Source organism: Grammomys surdaster, unplaced genomic scaffold (genome assembly GCF_004785775.1).
Source record: "Grammomys surdaster isolate TR1022 unplaced genomic scaffold, NIH_TR_1.0 126271, whole genome shotgun sequence".
NCBI lineage: Eukaryota > Metazoa > Chordata > Mammalia > Rodentia > Muridae > Grammomys > Grammomys surdaster.
The window spans coordinates 10,947,647-10,965,549 of NW_021621071.1; the positions used below are offsets into that span (position 1 = coordinate 10,947,647).

Here is a 17,903-nt window from a genome sequence, read left to right on the forward strand (position 1 = left end):
GGGGTTGGGGTACATGATGTGAAATTTACAAAGAACCAATAAAAAGTTGTTTTTTTTTTAAAAAAGATTTTCCCCATAAAAAATGTGACTACTGACATTAACAATTTCAAAATTGCTTTAAAGATTGATCTAGATGTTTCCCTAAAGACTAAATAAAACCTTGGACACTGGCTGAGGAGTTACCCATGTTTTACTTTAGCCAGTTTCATAACCGGGAACTTGCAGTGTCCCCTGACCCAGCTTTGGATGAGCGGTAGCTACTTTATGCCCCAACTTGACTCCATCCCGCCTGGGGCAGATGGCTGTGCTCCAACCATACATAATCAGAGCCACTCAGGTGAAAGAAAGTACCTGACCAGAAAGAACAGGGAGTCTGCTGGGCTTGCAGCTCCCTGGTGGGCCTACGGCTCCCTAGTTCTCTCCGTCCTCTGCTGTTTATTTGTGGTTAAACCCTCAAAGCAGCCATCTGTACCCTGAAGCAAGCTCGCACACAATCCTTCTTCACATGGACACATGCGTGTGTGAAGGTCTCACGTGTCTGAAGGTCCCACGGGCATGAGGACCCCTAGTTCTTCGCCCAGATCGATGGATACTTGGACCACTCAGGCATCCAAGGTATAGATTACAACAGATTCCAAGTGAGGCCTTTCAGCAACCCCTCCTAGCGTCCACATGCAGTGTAGTAATAGAATCTTACAAAGGAACTGAAACATAATTTAGCTCCATGCCCCTCCTCACCCCATAGAAACCCCTCTGGAGCATCCCCAACAGATGGCCTCAAAGGTGCCGCCTAAACACTTCCAGTTATGGGCATACACTACCGTGCAGGGCAGATGGCTTCCATTTTCGACAGAACTAATTGATCAAACGTTGTCCTTCTATTGAACAAGCATTGACATTCTTGATGTTTCCAACCCGTCGCTGGGAGGAGGGGAGAGACAGCTGCCTCCAGATTAATTCATCATTCCCAAACAAGGTGAGGTTTTTAAAACACCTACGACCCTTCTAATAATTCTCCCTCCATAGTCCTTAAGGAATTTACCACAGATATTGTCCGGAATCTACTGCAATCAATCCAGATACCTTACTTCACTGGCACCCTTCAACAGGGCCTGTTTAATAGTATCAATTAAGGAAAATCGGAAGGGCTAGAAACATGGCTCTGCCCATAAAAGGGCTCACCACTAAGCTCGAGGACCTGAGTTCAATCCCCAGGACCCACCTGGCAGAAGGAGAGAACAAACTCTGGCAAGTCTCCTCTGACCTCCACATATGCACTGTGGCATGTGTATATCAGGTAATACACAGACATGCACAGCCCCACACGCACACACATACATACATACATACATACACACATACATACATGCATACATACATAGAGAGACAGACAGAAAGACAGGAGAGACACACACAAATAAATAAATACATAATACAATTTTAAAATATATACAAGTGGCCGTTGCAGAATTAGCAGAAAGTATTGTGCTCTATGCAGGGAGGAGAGGTGCAGCCCAGTCTCTTAGTTTGTGCAGCGTTTAGAAAGGCCAAGGGAAATTCCAAACAGGAGAATCCTTGCATCCTCTTCAGCTCAGAAATAAATAATTCAGCTAGCTCATATATTTCACGTGAAACCATTTCATGTTTGCTGACAAGTCTCTGGTCCACCGAAGCCTGATCCCAGCCACTAAGTGCTTTAAGGGCGAACAAAGAACCGAAAGTGGCTTGCAGTGGCATTTGCCATTTCTCTCACTAACATTCCTTCATGCCAAGAAAACCTGACAACTCTTTTTACTCTCTAGACATTTATATTTAGGCCCTGCCGAAAAGGAATTGTTTCCTTTTCCACTATTGATGTGTTTTACGAGAAACATGGACGTGGAATGCATAAAATTAGGCCTAGCTCGTCTTCCCTCACATGACAGGAGGAGCACTGCTCACGGGTCTCGCAGACCATCCAGAGCCTACAGTTCTTCTACATTCTCAGAAGGCAGGATTAAAAAGCCATCTCTCTCCTACTGCCTAATTAGAGACTCACTCTCCAGCACAGCTTTCTTTCTGTCTGGCCACATTTAAACTCTTCGTGAACTGATACGTGACTTATTCTTCTAAAAATTTCACTGTTGGGGAGAACAGTCTTTAGACTAAGGTGTGGGGTTGTCGGGAAAAGCGTAAATTAAGTCAGGAGTCAGCTACTATACAAGCAAGCAGCTGGCAAACGGCTCACATCCCAACGCCTGGTTTCCTCTCTAGGATGTAAGAGAACTATGTTAGTTGTGGTCTTAACGCTTCTTTCAAGCCAGTGTTTTTCTAAATGATCTAAGACCCACCTGCCTCAGAAGTACCCACTGACCAACATCCGCACTGAACACATTCCTGAGATGTTTCTCACACACGGTCTGCTTTGAAAGCAATTGCCTTCTGACTCAACATTCTAAGACTCTGTGTCTTCCTAAGTGGTCAGCTCCATGCTTAGCGTGCCACTGCTCACTATATAAAGAACACAACATGAGAGCCCTTCCATTAAAGGGCCTATGTCTTCCTTAGAGAAGGTTCACACACACTTCAAAAAAACTGCAAACAGTGCCAGATAATTTGCAGTTGATACAAAAGCAACGGCTGAACATCTTCAGTACCAGAGATGCACTACCAGAGGAGGCTCTGTCACTCAGGGCTGAGGTAACAGGGAAGAGGGGAGAGGTTGAACTAGTAGAATCGTCCTGATGGAGCATAAATAAGAATACAACCTACAGAGGCTTGGGCAAGGACAGTGCTTTGATGTAAGAGAGATCCAGCTGGGAAGCAGGGCAGAGGACCACAGAGAGCGGACGGGGAAGCCCGCAGCACACCTCCAAACATGCTGTCTGGAAACAAACCCACCTTCCTCCCTCATAAGACTGCTTCCTCATAAGCCAGAAACTCAGGGTTGCCCTTGTCTCCCCATTTTTCTCCCTCACCCCTATAACCGTGTCCACTACCTCATCTAGTAGATTTCACTTTGTGTGTGATATCTCTGTCCCGTTCCGATCCTCACCCTTCCCGGCCTCCCCACAGGTCTTCCTGGTGTTGGGTCAAACTTTCCAAATCTATGCTTCACAGATCTTTCCAAACGGTTAGCAGAAAACACAACTCTGGCCATTTCCTCCTGCCCTTGAAAGTCTTTCAGATTGACAGCTCCTGTTTCTCCCTTAGCAGAAGGGACAAAGAGATGCTACACACGCAGGAAGCACAACCCCTGACCAAAAGACCAGGCCCAGGCTCCGTGCACTGGCTGGAGTCTTCACATCCCAACCCCTGAAGAGCCAACCCCTAACCTACTGCGCATGCGCATCAGCTCCACCCTCTGTTCCTGCAGCTCTCTTGGACACTGCTAAGATACAAAGTATCTTTTGGTTTTCAAGTTAGCAAGGGGGTGGACTGGATCCTCTTCTATGTCAATATGGCTGGGTTTAGAATCACTTAGGAGAAGCATCTCTGGACAGATCCGGGAAGATGTTTGAGGCTGGAATCCTAAATCGAACAAAAACACTGAGGCCGGACACCCTCGTCTCTGTTTGGTTGTCTTTCCAGATGTGAGGAATTCCATCTGTGTTTTCCCACCACCATGGACTCTGTGTGCCTGCCTGACCACAATGTGCCTTCTAATCTGTGGCCCCAAAGGCTCTTAAGTTGCTTTTTGCCCTATCTGTCACAGCAAATGGGAAAGGCAACTATGACAAGAGACCAGGTATTCATCATCGCTGCACAAGTGCCCTCAACACACACGGTGCCCTCAACACACACTGCCCTTTGTTTGCCTCCCTGCTGCTGTGATAAGCATCATAGCCAAACCCAACCTAAGAGAAAGGGATAGTTTCGTCCTCAAGGTCACAGTCCGTCATTGAGGAGAAAGTCAAAGCAGCAACTCAGACACCTAGAAGCAAGAACCAAGGATTGAGCACGGAGGAGCTCTGTTCACCGATTTGCGGACACTTTTCTACAACCCAGAATCACCTACTCAGGGGTGGCACCACCCACAGTGGGCTGGGCCCTCTCACATCAATCCTTAATCAAAGAAATGCTCCCACAGACTTGCTTACACGCCAATCTGATGGAGGCATGGCAATCTGATGGAGGCATTTTCTCAGCTGTAGTCCCTTTTTCAGATGAGCCTAGCTTGTGTCAAGTTGGAAAACAAAAAGCACACACATAGATGTACCATGGCATGTGTGTGCAGCCCCCACACACAGACACAGAGCTAGACAGCTCCTATTCATCGTGAAAGGTACCGGATATCAGTTCCTTCATGAAAACATCTTCTAACTTCATCTGCCTTCTCCCTGCTTCCTTTTCCCCTGGGAATGAATTCTCTTCTCCTCAGCCCTACACACGAGTCTCAGAGCAGAGCCCCTACTTCCTCTTCCCACCTTTTCTCCACGATCTAAGCACAGTACCTAACTTTTAGGGATAGTCAAAAAATTATTGAGAAGTTTATACAGAAGCTAGAACCTGAGAGCAGAGCGTTTTGTTGATAATCGGTTAGTGGCAGCCCAGTAGAGTTTCCCAGACCTGCCATTCCAGCGCTCAAGGCTATAGAAGGAAGACTGCCAGAATTACATGGCTAGCCTGAGCTACAGCCCCTGCCCCAACAACAACAACAACAAAAGTAACAAGACATCGTGGTGCAGCGCTATCCTCTGATCTAAATTGCCACTGTCTTCTGGAGTTTGGCTGGTCCTGCTCATAAAAGATCTTCCCAGCCATGATTGCTAACTGTCACAGAAGGAGAGGGCGGGGGGCAGGGAGGGTCAAAAGACCCTGGCCTGAGCATCCAGCCACCCTTCCCAAACAGGTGTGTGCTGGCCTAATTACATGTGGCCTCAGAGTTTTGGGGAGGGGTTGGGTATGCAGATAAGAAATGAGTAGGGGAGGGAGTTGTGTCTACTCAGTCATGCTGGGTGTAGACCTTCCAGAGTGGCTGCTTTTTCAGGTCATTTATGCTCTACCCATAATCCCTCAGCCACACTCTGTAACTTGCCTTATAAACTCACTGGTTCCCCTGAGGTGAACTTTGGCAGACTCAAAACTTTAGTTTGTCAACAGAACACTGTGAGGAGAGAGGTAGGATAGTACCTATACCCCTCTCTCCAGGAGAAAATTCTCACACAGAAGTTTCCAAACTGTAGGACAATAATATAACCACCACAGCAAGAAGACGATGAGCGCTCAGGCGGCAAAGTGCAGATTGCGTCAGCTGAGGGATTATAGGAGGATCATCACCTACTGAGAGTATTGTTTAATTCAGCAAATGCTGATTGGGAAGCGCGGAAAACAAACCACGGACTCTCAATAAATGTTTGCTTCATGAATTAATAAACTCTCGTAGCGGGAACAGTGGGGCAACCTCTATGTAAATGCCAGGGACTGCGCAGGTGCAAAAGCAGCTCCTGCCTGAGGACCTAATTGAAGACTGCCTGAGAGACAGACCAACGATTGCTGCCGTAGATAACGCCAGCCAATCGGGAACTGCTGTTTAGAATGGATGCTTTCTTGGGACCAATGGGGCTAGGGTGGAGGGTATTAAAGGTGCTTGCTGGCGCATTCAGATGAGCTTGCTTCATTGTTTCTCACCGGCTCCTGGAGTCTGACTCTGTGCCACCTCACCTCCAACCCTTGGGCGGCAGCGAGTAGTCCAGGGCACAGGCAACCCTCTCCAAGCAGCTCTCATAAGAACAAAATGCTAAGCGGGCCCGTCCTCAAGGAACTTGCAACACGACTGCGGAAATAAGATGCAGTCTTGGCCACGACTGAATGAGGTCGAAGCTCTCGTGCGAGGTACAAAGGAAAGGATGGAGTGAACGCTGCTCATTGAGATGGTAAGGGGCACTTCATGAAGCACAGAGTTCCTGGGGGAAGGTGTACGGGGTCAGGAAAAGCAGGACTGGGCAGGAGGGCAGCGGACTGGAGGGGAAATGTTTCCAGGCAATGGTTCAAGCATGAGAAACAATTTGACCCAACGAGATGAGGATAGGATACAAAAGTAACGCACAGGCACTCTACCTGAAATGAAAAGAGTCAAGAGCATGGGATGAGGGTCTGGGGATGAGTTCTGTAGGCTGTGAGGAGCCCTTGGAGTTTCATAGGTGAGAAAGAAAGGCTTGTCTGTCTTCAAGTCCTGCTTTGGGCGTATGATTCTAGCTGTTTTGTAGGACTTAAAGGATTTCATGAATGGAAAATGTCAGGCATGGAACTGGGCTACGGAACAATCTCAACAAAAGACACTTAAGAGGAGAGATCGATGCTCAAGATGTATAAGAGAGATGGCTCAGTGGTTTAGAGCACTGACTGCTCTTTCAGAGGTCCTGAGTTCAATTCCCAGCAACCACATGGTGGCTCATAATCATCTGTAATGGGATCTGATGCCCTCTTCTGGTGTATCTGAAGATAGCAGCAGTGTACTCACATGCATAAAATAATTTTTTTTTTTTTTTTAAAGAAGGGCTAGAATCAGAATGGCCAGGATGCATGAGGAGGGCTAGAATCAGAAACCAGCTGTCAGACCAAACATTTCCTCTTTCAAGATGGAAAGAAAGGAAGGGTGAGATTTGAGAGAGCATTTCTACATTGGTGCCACCTGAGTCTTATAGTCCACTGACTGAACCCCAGTCCCCAAAATGGACATAGGCAAGGCCCTCAACATAAAGGTGAACCCAAGAAAAAGAAGAGAGAAATAGCCAAGAAAAAAAGAAAGCATGTCCCAAGGACTGCTTTGGATACAATGCACGACTGACTGGGGACAAAAGGGGGAGACAGAAAGATTAGAAGGGACCCAAAAGACTGGAGGGAGATGAGGATAAAATGGTGTCCCAGAACCTAGTGACAAAACATGCCAGAAAGATAACCAAACCCTCATGCCTCTCAGATTGACACTCGTAATTAATACACAACACCGTCAGTTGAATATAAACCAAGATGCAGGTTAATCTCCTTTCCAAACCTAGGACATCCTTTCCCCTCAAAAACGTCATTCATAGGTCACCCCTTCACAAGTCTCAGAAGCAGGGTCAGCAGCGTGGCTCAGCAGGTAAAGGGCTCGGCTGACAAGCTCGTCTGACAAGCTAGCAACTCTCAGTGGAAGGAGAGAAACAACTCTTGGGGACTGTCCTCTGACCTCCACAACGATGGCATCATGCCCGCACTCACACGCACCAAACCACAAATAAAGACATTTTAGGGGGCTGGAGAGATGGCTCAGTGGTTAAGAGCACTGACTGCTCTTCCAGAGGTCCTGAGTTCAAATCCCAGCAACCACATGGTGGCTCACAACCATCCATAATGAGATTCGATGTCCTCTTCTGGTGTGTCTGAAGATAGCTACAGTGTACTCATAATAAAATAAATAAATCTTTAAAAAAAAAAAAAAAAAAAAAAAAGAAAAGAAAAGACATTTTAAATCTCAGAATTGCATTCACAATAAGCACCGATGATTTTTCCCCCAGGTTTTCTTTTTTTCACCTTATGCCTAAGCATATTTTAAGGCAACAAAACCCATTCATGTCTTCCTTTCCCTTGTGACAAAGGTTCTTACCGAGTTATAAATAGACTTTTGGCCAGTGGAAAGGCTAAGTGGGAGGACTGGCTGATACATCTCCCCCAAGGTCAGGTCTCAGAACAACACCAGCGGTCATTCCTCAGCCCTGGGCTTCCCATCCTAGACTTCTCAGGCTGCCACTCACCTGCATGAGTTCATGGCTCTGCAAGAGGTCCTGCTCCAGCATCTCCTGGGTAAGGCGCCCCATGGTGCCATAGAATTCATCTGCTGTTTCACAACACTCTATCTGCCTAGACAAGAAAGAAGAGCAGAAAAAGGCCTCAATGGGGACATTCATGCTGCATGATGGGTCCTGCTGTCTTCTACATCAGGTCTTTGCAAAGTTTCTTCCAGAGCCTTTAAAAACAAAAAAAAAATTATGTACTGCCTGCATATATGCCTGTCAACCAGAAGGGGGCGCCAGATCTCATTACAGATGGCTGTGAGCCACCATGTGACTGGCCAGCATTGAACTCTTAAACCTCCGAGCCATCTCTCCAGCCCCACACAGAGCATTTTTAAAAACTGTATCTTAAGCGTTTTCCCTCTCTTTTACCTCACGGTGAGAATGGCCATTTCTTACCATGTCTACCTGCCTCTCATCATCAGTAAAGTCCTGGGTCACTCTCACAGTACAGTGTACTGTAGAGCAAAGAACAAAATTACCAAGGGCAAGGTGGCCGCAGCCATGGCCATCCATCCCTGTCACACCAACAACTAGGAAGGCTGACTCAGGAGAATCTTTATAGAGTTCAAGACCAACTAGGGAAATGCAGCAGGAGCTAATTTAAAAAAAAAAGAAAGAAAGAAAGAAAGAAAGAAAGAAAGAAAGAAAGAAAGAAAGAAAGAAAGAAAGAAAGAAACTACAAAGATAAAACAAAACCAACAGCAGACGTGGTTTTGGGGTAGACATTATAGAATGAGTTCCCATTTTGTCTGCATAGCTCCGGGAGCCTCGAAGCCCCAAAGGGTGTCTTTATTCTTCCCGTGAGGTACGCTCTATGCATCAGAACACACACCAGTGACCAGAAATCAGAACCACAAAATTGGAAACTGAAAGCAATTGCCCCCTGTAGAAATAATTAACCAGTTTTAATCTGCAGGGATACCGTGAACAGACTGAATCCGAACCACAGCCGAGCTAAGTAGACTCTTGGAACTTTACATCCTGTCTACAGACTGTTTCCACAGGCCTCACTGATTCCTCAGGAAAGTAGCTGTCATCCTGGGAACCTATGACACTGCTGGGACTTTAATCCGCCTTCTAAAGAGGAAGAGGGATGGTGGGCTCTGGGTGTTTCCGACTGATCTGTCATAAAGGGTTTTGCACGGTTAGACAATCCTGTTTGCCTACCAACCATAAGGCTTGTTTTGATCGGCACTAATGTTGGGCAATTTCCACACAGTCATTCAAAACACAAATGTAATGGGAAGATCAAATCCCCCGCCCCCGCGGACCTCCCCCACCCCCACCCCCACCCCCACCCCCCTGGCCACCCACCGGCACCACTGAGTAAGCAAGAAAGGGAAATACAGTGAGACGCAAAGCTCAGCAGGGACAGGTAGACACGGTGAGAAATGGCCATTCTCACCGTGAGGTAAAAGAGAGGGAAAACGCTTAAGATACAGTTTTTAAAAATGTTCTGTGTGGGGCTGGAGAGATGGCTCAGAGGTTTAGAGTTCAATGCCGGTCAACCACATGGTGGCTCACAGCCATCCGTAATGAGATCTGGCGCCCCCTTCTGGTCGGCAGCCATATATGCAGGCAGTACATAATCTTTTTTTTTTTAAGGCTCTGGAAGAAGCTTTGCAAAGACCTGATGTAGAAGACACCAGGCTTGTCTGGGGAACCTCTTGCTATTGCCTGAGACCAACTGATGTTCACGAAAGGGAAGTCATTGGACAGCCAGAGGGAGCCATTGAGAGTCAAAAGCCAAGAGCTGAGGACAGCAAATCGCAAAGGCCCTGTCGGCCTTCTGAGCCTCTTCAGGGTTCGAGTGACCCAGAGTTTCTTAAACAGGGAGTGGTGGAATATCTGTGCCCTTGGCGAGGTTGGTTCAGAGGTTCCTTAGCATGTGTGGACACAGGAAGACTGAGCGTGAGGTGGTGAGGGAGTGTGTCAATACAGAAGGCATAAGAGAAAGACGGACAAAAGGGTGCCAAGATCTGGCCGAGAATCCAAAATGGTTGCGCTGAGTGGAAGGAAGGAAGGTAACGAGAGGGGCCCCACAGACAACGTGAGGCACAAGCGTTATTCAGTTATTCAGTAAGCCCAAGGCTAAGCTTGCTCGCCCGTGGATGTCTTCCCAGTGTGACATCTGTGGGGAAGCTTTACAGGCACTGGAGTCCAGAGCTCCAGGCGCAAGTCCCAGCTCTGCCTCTTGTTAGCTGCGTGACTTCGAACGGGTTCATTAACCTTCTCGGATAATTTTCTCACTTGAAAAGACAGGGAGGAACAATCTCCTCTGCTCCGCGGGGTTATTGAGGGAACCAGATGAGATAATATACTCAAACTGCCTAACATAATGACAGGCGCCGTCGGCACTAGATGGATGTCGGCGGCCTCTCCTCGCTCCTCACGAGCCTCGAGCTGAATAGCTGTGTAATTATCCCGAGCAAAGCTCCCATCCCCCGAAACATTTACAGTTCCTAAACAGGAGCCATTTCTGAGCAGGAGATTTGCATAATGAAAAGCACAAATTCTAGAGCCAGGCTGCCTCGGTTCAGCACAGTGTTCCTCGCTTACTAAACCGGTGATGTCGGGCAGCTCACTGAACTCTGTGCTTCGGCTCTCCTGACTGTAAAAGGAAGGTGGCGGCTCAGCACTTAAAAGTGATTTCTGGGGGGGCTGGTGAGATGGCTCAGTGGTTAAGAGCACCGACTATTCTTCAGGAGGTCATGAGTTCAAATCCCAGCAACCACATGGTGACTCACAACCATCCATAATGAGATCTGATGCCCCTCATATGGGTGTCCTGAAGACAGCTACAGTGTACTTTGGGCCACAGAGTGGGGACAGAGTGGGAACAGAGTGGGGACAGAGTGAGCAGGGCCAGAGCAAGAGGGAGAAGGGAAGGGGAAAGAAAAAAAAATGCTTTCTGAAATCCAATCACTAGGACCCATTTCAAGTAGCTCACAGCTGTCATAATTCCAACTCTAAGAGGTTCTAGCACCGTCTCTATATGTGTGTATATACACACACATATATACTCATATACACACAGGTGCACACTCATACACATACATGCACACTCATATACATACACTCATACACAATCATACACATACACACTCATATGTACACACACATGCACACATACTCATACACAGACACACAAATATAATACATTTTAAAATGAAGATGGTAAAAAAAAATCCATGTAGGATGATGGAAAGCACATACACATACTAACACATACAGAACACACATGCAGAACACACATCCACAGCACACATGCAGGACACTCATTCACAGCACTCATGCACAGCACTCATGCAGAACACTCAGAACACACATGCACAGCACACATATACAGCACACATGCACAGCACACATGCACAGCACACATACAGAGCACACATACAGAGCACACATGTACAGCACATATGCACAGCACGCATACACAGCACACATGCACAGCACATGCACAGCACATATGCACAGCACACATGCACAGCACACATGCACAGCACACATGCACAGCACACATACACAGCACACATGTACAGCACACATACAGAGCACACGTACAGAGGACTCAGAGCACACAAGCTGCCCACTTGGGGTACTCCCTGAGTGCCAGCTCTTACTAAAGCAATGATTTCACCAGTGCCAACCCTGTTACCACCCTAGGAATAACTTCTGGTGTGACAGGAAGTGAGAAGAGGGGAGCAGTATGAACCCCTCTTTCTGTTCCTGCTTTATCACTGAGGACTAACAGGAAGTGACCAGCACTGACCCATCGTGCATCACAGCACCTACTCGAATGCTATAGACAGTTACGCAGTCGTGGGCCAGCACACTCAGAAAGCCTACACTGTGGAGCGTGCAAAGAGAAAGGCATCCTGGGAGACAGTGGAAAGGCAAGGAAACAGCACCGAAAGCCTCGAAGATGTGGACTTGCTGGCTCGTCTGTCTGGAAACCATCATACAGGAAAAGACGAGAGATGTGTGATGTTTACAAATACATACATTAATGAGTTTTTAAACCTACGAACTGATAGCTGCTGGATCTGTCCTGTTTAAAAACTACATTCCACAAACAAGTTATAAATTTTAAAAATCGAGCTAAAAACTTTTTAAAACAGAGCAGGCAAGATGGCTCAGTGGGAAATGGGGCTTGCTGCCAAACCTAACAACCTGAATCCATCCTCAGAAGCCAGATGGGAGAAGAGGACCGGCTCCTGAATGTGTCTTCTACCCGACATACACATGCCACGGCACCCGTGCATGTGCCACGGTGCCCATGACTGGGCAGACACATAAATAGCTAAGCATAATTTACAAACACTTAAAACACCATCAGTGGCTTGTTAGTTTCCTGACATGTTGTCATGGCTACCTACTCAAGTCATTCACTGGAAATTTCCCTGCTTTTTAAGTTAACTATTAATGAGCAGAGACACGCCATTTTTCTCACCCGCTACTACCGGGGACAGGAAATGAAATTTGGGTGGTTTTATGTTCCTGAAGAACCAGATTTTAACATCTTAGTGATTTCTCATGCCGGAAAGGAAGCATCTTGTATATTGTTCTACAGGCATCCCTTCCGACTGCACAGGCACAGACAGGTACCCCTTCCCCTACCAACTGTACGGGTACAGGTATCTTCTTCTACCGGCTATACAGGCATAAATACACTTTGTGCAGGGAATCTCATTTAATTTTATGACAGCTCTGAAGATTCATAAATAATAATATCCAGGTGTGGTGACGCACACCCATAATCCCAGCTCTTGGGAAGGAGCTGCCGGGGGATCAGGAGGTAAAGGTATTCTCCACTTCATAGTGACCCGAAGCCAGCCTGCACCAGATAATACTCAACCTCAAAGAAAGAAGAAAACAAAATAATCCAATTGAGATAGGCACCAGCAAATCTGCCTATTTCTTTCCAGATACAGCAGTTTCTTCTTTAGCTAAGTCCCCCTTCCTGTTCCACAGGAGTGTATCGAAAGTGTCTGTTAAGGAACGAGCTGGATACAGAAGAGAGGAACCTGGAAGAAGTTTGCCAGTCGGTCCCTGAATAGATTCCCTTTCTCCCAGAGAAGCCAAGGAACCAGCTGAGGTTTATGGAGGTTACCACAGTTCACCCCAGCTGACAGCTTGCTTTCTCACACATTGCTCTGAGGAGCCCAAAGGCAGCTAACAGCAGCAGACAGAAAAGACCATCACTCACTCTCCCAGTTTTGCCCAGATAGCCAGCGACACCCTCAGGATGATCTCTGAACCTTCAAAGAACACTGAGTCCCAGATCTTCAGAACCGTGTGGTTCGGGAGGCACGTGGCAAAGAGCGTGAGGAACCACTGCATGGTGAAGACGTTGGTGAGCGGGGGCTCGTATCCGCCTGAAACACAGAACCAGCAGAGAAGCCCCTGAGAGTGGAGATGTGTAAGGTGCCAGCGCCCCTTCTTTCTCCTACGCCCACACAGTGGGCTACCTCCTTTGTGGCCCCCTAACGGTTTTCTTCCTTTTCCTCTCCCATGTTTCTAGAGGAAACATTTTTAACTGAAAGCTCCAGAACATGACAGTCATAAATCTTTTGCCACACTTCACAAGTTATTACCTGAACTAGATCTGGCTCTATTTATTGAAGGCTGCTTTAAATGAAGGAGAAACATTTCCTCATCAAAAAAGAAAAAATGCCGGGCGGTGGTGGCGCACGCCTTTAATCTTAGCACTTGGGAGGCAGAGGCAGGTGGATTTCTGAGTTCGAGGCCAGCCTGGTCTACAGAGTGAGTTCCAGGACAGCCAGGGCTACACAGACAAACCCTGTCTCGAAAAACCAAAAAAAAAAAAAAAAAAAAAAAAAGGGAGAAGAAGCTATCGTATCTGCTCAAGTACAAGTACAAACTCCGGGGCTTGTGCTCACCTAGTACCTACGAGATCTTTAGGTTCAAGCCCCAGAAGACCCAAACAAAAAGAAAAACAAAAAAAAATCAAAACAAACAAGAAAAAGACCAACAACAACAAAAATAAATAAATAAAACAAAAACTGCCAGCAGACTTTCAAAGTCTTGCCGTTCCCACTTCAATTCAAATGCAGCTATTAGGACTAAAATTGCTTGCCATATATTACTTATCTCTTAAATTGTATAATTCCAAGAGCACAACACAATGGAACAGAAACTAAGCCAGAAAAGATTCCAGAATACTTAGATGTTAAACAACTTTAAATTGGAAAAAAAAAATGTTTTGAATTAAGTGATACATGATTTTAAAGACAGATCCGTCCCATTTTGGAATTTCTCAATTCACTGAAAGCTCAGCCCTCCTTTCTACCCCAAGCGACTATAAATGTCTATTCGGTTTTTACCCTTATCTTTCCAATGACTGTCAATAGTACAACTACCTCAGGGCAAGCAAAAAACAAAAAACAAACAAACAAAAAAACAAACAAAAAACAAATAAACACACACACACACAAACAAAACATAGGTTCCCTGAACTCGTTTTCTTCTCTCCTGTGAACAAATGTTTGCTCAGAGACTAGAGCCCAAGGTTATACCTCATGGTCAGGGGCAAAGGGACTTGACAGAAAGCCTACCTATCATTAAACCCTGTCTGCCACTACCTTGAAGACACAGAGCTATACTGCAGCCGGATCCCACAAGATCATCAGAGACACTCAGCTGTCTCTAAAACCTCCGCTGTGTTTTAATAACAAATAGATCTTCAGAACCCTTTAACATAGCCCCGCATGTTGGTACAAACTTAATAGTTTTGGCATCACGAGGCTGAGGCAGGGGGATTTCCACTAAGTCTGAGGCCAGCATGGGATACATAGCAGGACCTCATCTCAGAAACAGCGCCCTATAATGTGATCCCCCACCCCCTGCTGTTCTACTTCATTTCACCTGGCCTTTTCCTTTTGCTGGTGCAAGGAATCGAACCCTGGCTAAACACCACCACTGGCTGCAACTCACCCCGCGTTCCCAGCTTTAAACGTGAACATCAGGCCAAACTGCGTGTGTGGTCTACCACAGCAACTGGTGATCACAAACAGAAGCTCAGCAAAGGTCTGACGGGTCTCTGGTGTTCAGAGAGAACACAGTTGCAGAAATGTACCTTGCAGCCACGGTAGACTCAGGAGGACATCTGCTGCCTGCCAGTGACCCCGCCCCCCAGCCTCTTTCCCATAACCTATTGCTTCTACCAAGGTCACAGTCTGTGCCAAAGTGCACCCCTAAACTCAGTTTTTAGAAAGTCCTTCTGGTCCGGTGCCAGTTTAGTTTTACTGAATAGACATGCGCACCACTCTGTGTGGAGTTGAACGTACTCTGTTGGATGCTGGTCTGGGACCAATGTAGAGCTAGACCCTTAACTGGCTACCCACTCATGCCTACCGATAGCTTCAGCCCATGGCCCTACATAGTCTCAATTTTGTGTTTGTTCTCTGGGAATGAAAAGTGTGGTTACGCCACATCCTTTAAACAGAAACACCTGGCAACCTGTTTCCATCCAGAACACATACTCATGCAGAGCAGACCCAAATGAGCCAAAACGACCCAAACCGCAATAGCCACGCGTCTCCCTTACCTCCGCTCTCTTTGTTTGCCGTTCTCTGAAGAGTGTCGAGGTGCTGAGACAGCTCAGGGAGCTTCAGTCTCAAGAGATCTCTGAAGACGGCCATATCCACAGACAGTGCCCGGAGATTATTGACAAAGTAGCTTTCAGGGAGTACCTTATCAATCAGGTAAATCATAATCTAAAAAAAATAAAAAATAAAAAATAAAACAAGCCTGCTTTATACTCACCAGGATTCCAATATACCCAAAATTTTAAAAAAAAAAAAAAAAAAAAAAAAGCACAGCAAAGAGACGCAGAAGCAGCTGACCAAAGTTCCTCCTAATGCGTCAGAAACCAATTCAGGACTCACCTACACTCCCCTGCAAGGAGAGGGCGGCATAATTACCTAAGTAACCCAAAGTCAGCTGTGATGCGAGGTTTCTAGAAGGGCTGCCAGACCTGAGCTCACCCCATATGTAACTGCGATTATGCAACCCTCAGCTCACGGAGAGATGGAGAAGCACGGGTTCCCTGCATTCAGCAGGACCCTCCAGCCTCGCTCCCGATGTCACCGGTTTTACAACCTGGATATGAGAATCCCAATAGCTGGCCCGTCATAAAACGCCCACGCTGAGGCAGGCCCCGGTACTCAGGGTCACCTGGGCTATTGATGTGGCCGACGCCGGCTTTGGAGAACTTAACTAGGCTTTGTTTGCACACTTGGTGCCTTTTTAAATTGGCCCTTCTCGCAGAGCCGAGTCACACGGATTCCTCAAATTACCACTTTCTTCTGACCCTTGTGCTTGCTTGCGTCGCCTTTCTAAAATGTCAGAAGTCACTCGGATGACCCAACAGAGCACACTTGTCAGTTCTGCTCATAGCCTTTGGCAGGCAGCTTAGCTTGAATGCCCTGCGATGCCCCGCCCCCCACTCCCTGAAAGTCTAAGGTCACTCTCGAGCGCACCAGAAAAACAAAGACCCAAACCACAGCTAGCTGTGTACGCTAGTGGGAAAGTCCCTGCCTCAAGGGAATTCCACAGAACTTCATTTTCAAAAGAGAAGTTCTCTTTTAGCCCCGAGGGCCCATTTTTCTCCCCACTTGTGGTTTGCAATTTCTCCTTCTCAGGTCCTAGTTCTGTATGTAAGGGTGGGCCGTCCATACAGGACCGGCAGGCCCAAGGAGTCACAGCCTTGTTTCATCAGGACAGGATTCACCACGTAAATATGTCACGTGAGAGGCAGTTCAGGGGAGTCCGCCTGGTAGGGGTGGGGGGTGAGCAGAGGGCTCTGGTGGGCATGGGTCAGGAAAAGGTGATAGAACAGTAAAGGCAAACTTTAAAGTCATAATGTGCACACCATGACACTTCTTACCTAAGTTATACGGTGCTGAGAAAATACATTTATTTATTTATGGTGCTAGGGACTTGACTCCTATACTAGGCAATATGAAAATCCCAAGAGCTGGCCTGTCATAAAACACCCACAACAAGGCAGGTCTGGAGATGCGCTCACAACCGCCTGGGCTACCAGAGTCCCACATACTAGGCCTCCCATGTTCTAGGCAATCAACCTTGCCACTGAGATGCAGCCCAGGCTAACTCATTTCTATTAAGAAATTGTGTCCTCTTTAAAACTACAAAAAGGTTTTTTTCCCCTCAATTATGCTGTACCTTTCCCTAAGCCTCTCCATCCCTAAACCGAACCAGTATTCCAGCTTTTCAATACAACATTCCCTATTTTAGACATGCAAATTACATCTGAGGAAAAACACTAAAGGCAGTGGACGGAATACATAAAATAGTTCTTTTTTATTTTTTTTTCTTTGACTGGGCTAGCTTCAAACTCACAGACATCCTTCTGTCTCTGCCTCCCATGCCCGGCTAAAATTGCTTCTTAATCTAACGCATTGGACCGGTCCCTGCCTCTCACCCCCACCGCCTTTTAGATGAGCGAGTAGCTCGGAAGCTACCGCCTTCTGTACATAAACAGAAAGAGACAGTGAATGCGTTCAGGCTGGGTTTGTAATTAAATCTACCATGATACGTCTACAACCAGAAGGAACATTTGTTTATTTTTCCATATCACCGAGATATTCCCCACAGTCAAGCAGGTGGAGGGTTGGGTACAAAGATTAGATCTCATACAACACAAACTGTCCAGTCAACGTCAGTGTGAGGGCTCAGCTGTGAGACGGAGGCTCACATCACCCTGAGCATATGAGGCAATGGTACCCCTCCTCCTACATTTGCAAGCCTTCATTTTTTTGTTTTTCTGGGTTTTTTCTCATATATACTGAGATGGTTTGAATGCAAATGGCCCTATAGCCTCATATATTTGAATGTTTCATTCCCAGTTGGTGGGCTGTTCAGGAAGAATTAGGAACTAGGCCTTGATAGAGGAGGTGTGAGATTTGAAAAGCTCAGGTCAGGCCCAGTCAGTCAGTGTCTCTGTCACTGTGCCTCTGTCTCCCTCTTTCCCTCTTTGTCTCTCCCCCTTCTGTCTCTGTTTCCCTCCCTCGGTCCTTCCTCCCCACCCTCCCTCGTTCTCTCTGGTTCTTTCTCCCTCTTGTCCACAGATCAGGATGTAAGTTCTCAGCTACTGCTCCA

The 17,903-nt window shown here is 46.8% G+C and overlaps 1 protein-coding gene across 2 annotated transcripts in view; it reads right to left on the reverse strand.

The window, feature by feature from the left end:
• Tbc1d30 (TBC1 domain family member 30) overlaps nucleotides 1-17,903 on the reverse strand; it is a 77,671-nt gene that overhangs the window by 14,773 nt on the left and 44,995 nt on the right. For both annotated transcript variants that reach the window (XM_028759117.1, XM_028759115.1), the window contains exons 6-8: nucleotides 15,328-15,496; nucleotides 12,967-13,135; nucleotides 7,716-7,821 (exon numbers count right to left, since the gene is read on the reverse strand). In XM_028759117.1, coding sequence (XP_028614950.1) covers nucleotides 7,716-7,821; nucleotides 12,967-13,135; nucleotides 15,328-15,496 — 444 coding nt within the window. The remainder of the gene's footprint in view (nucleotides 1-7,715; nucleotides 7,822-12,966; nucleotides 13,136-15,327; nucleotides 15,497-17,903) is intronic.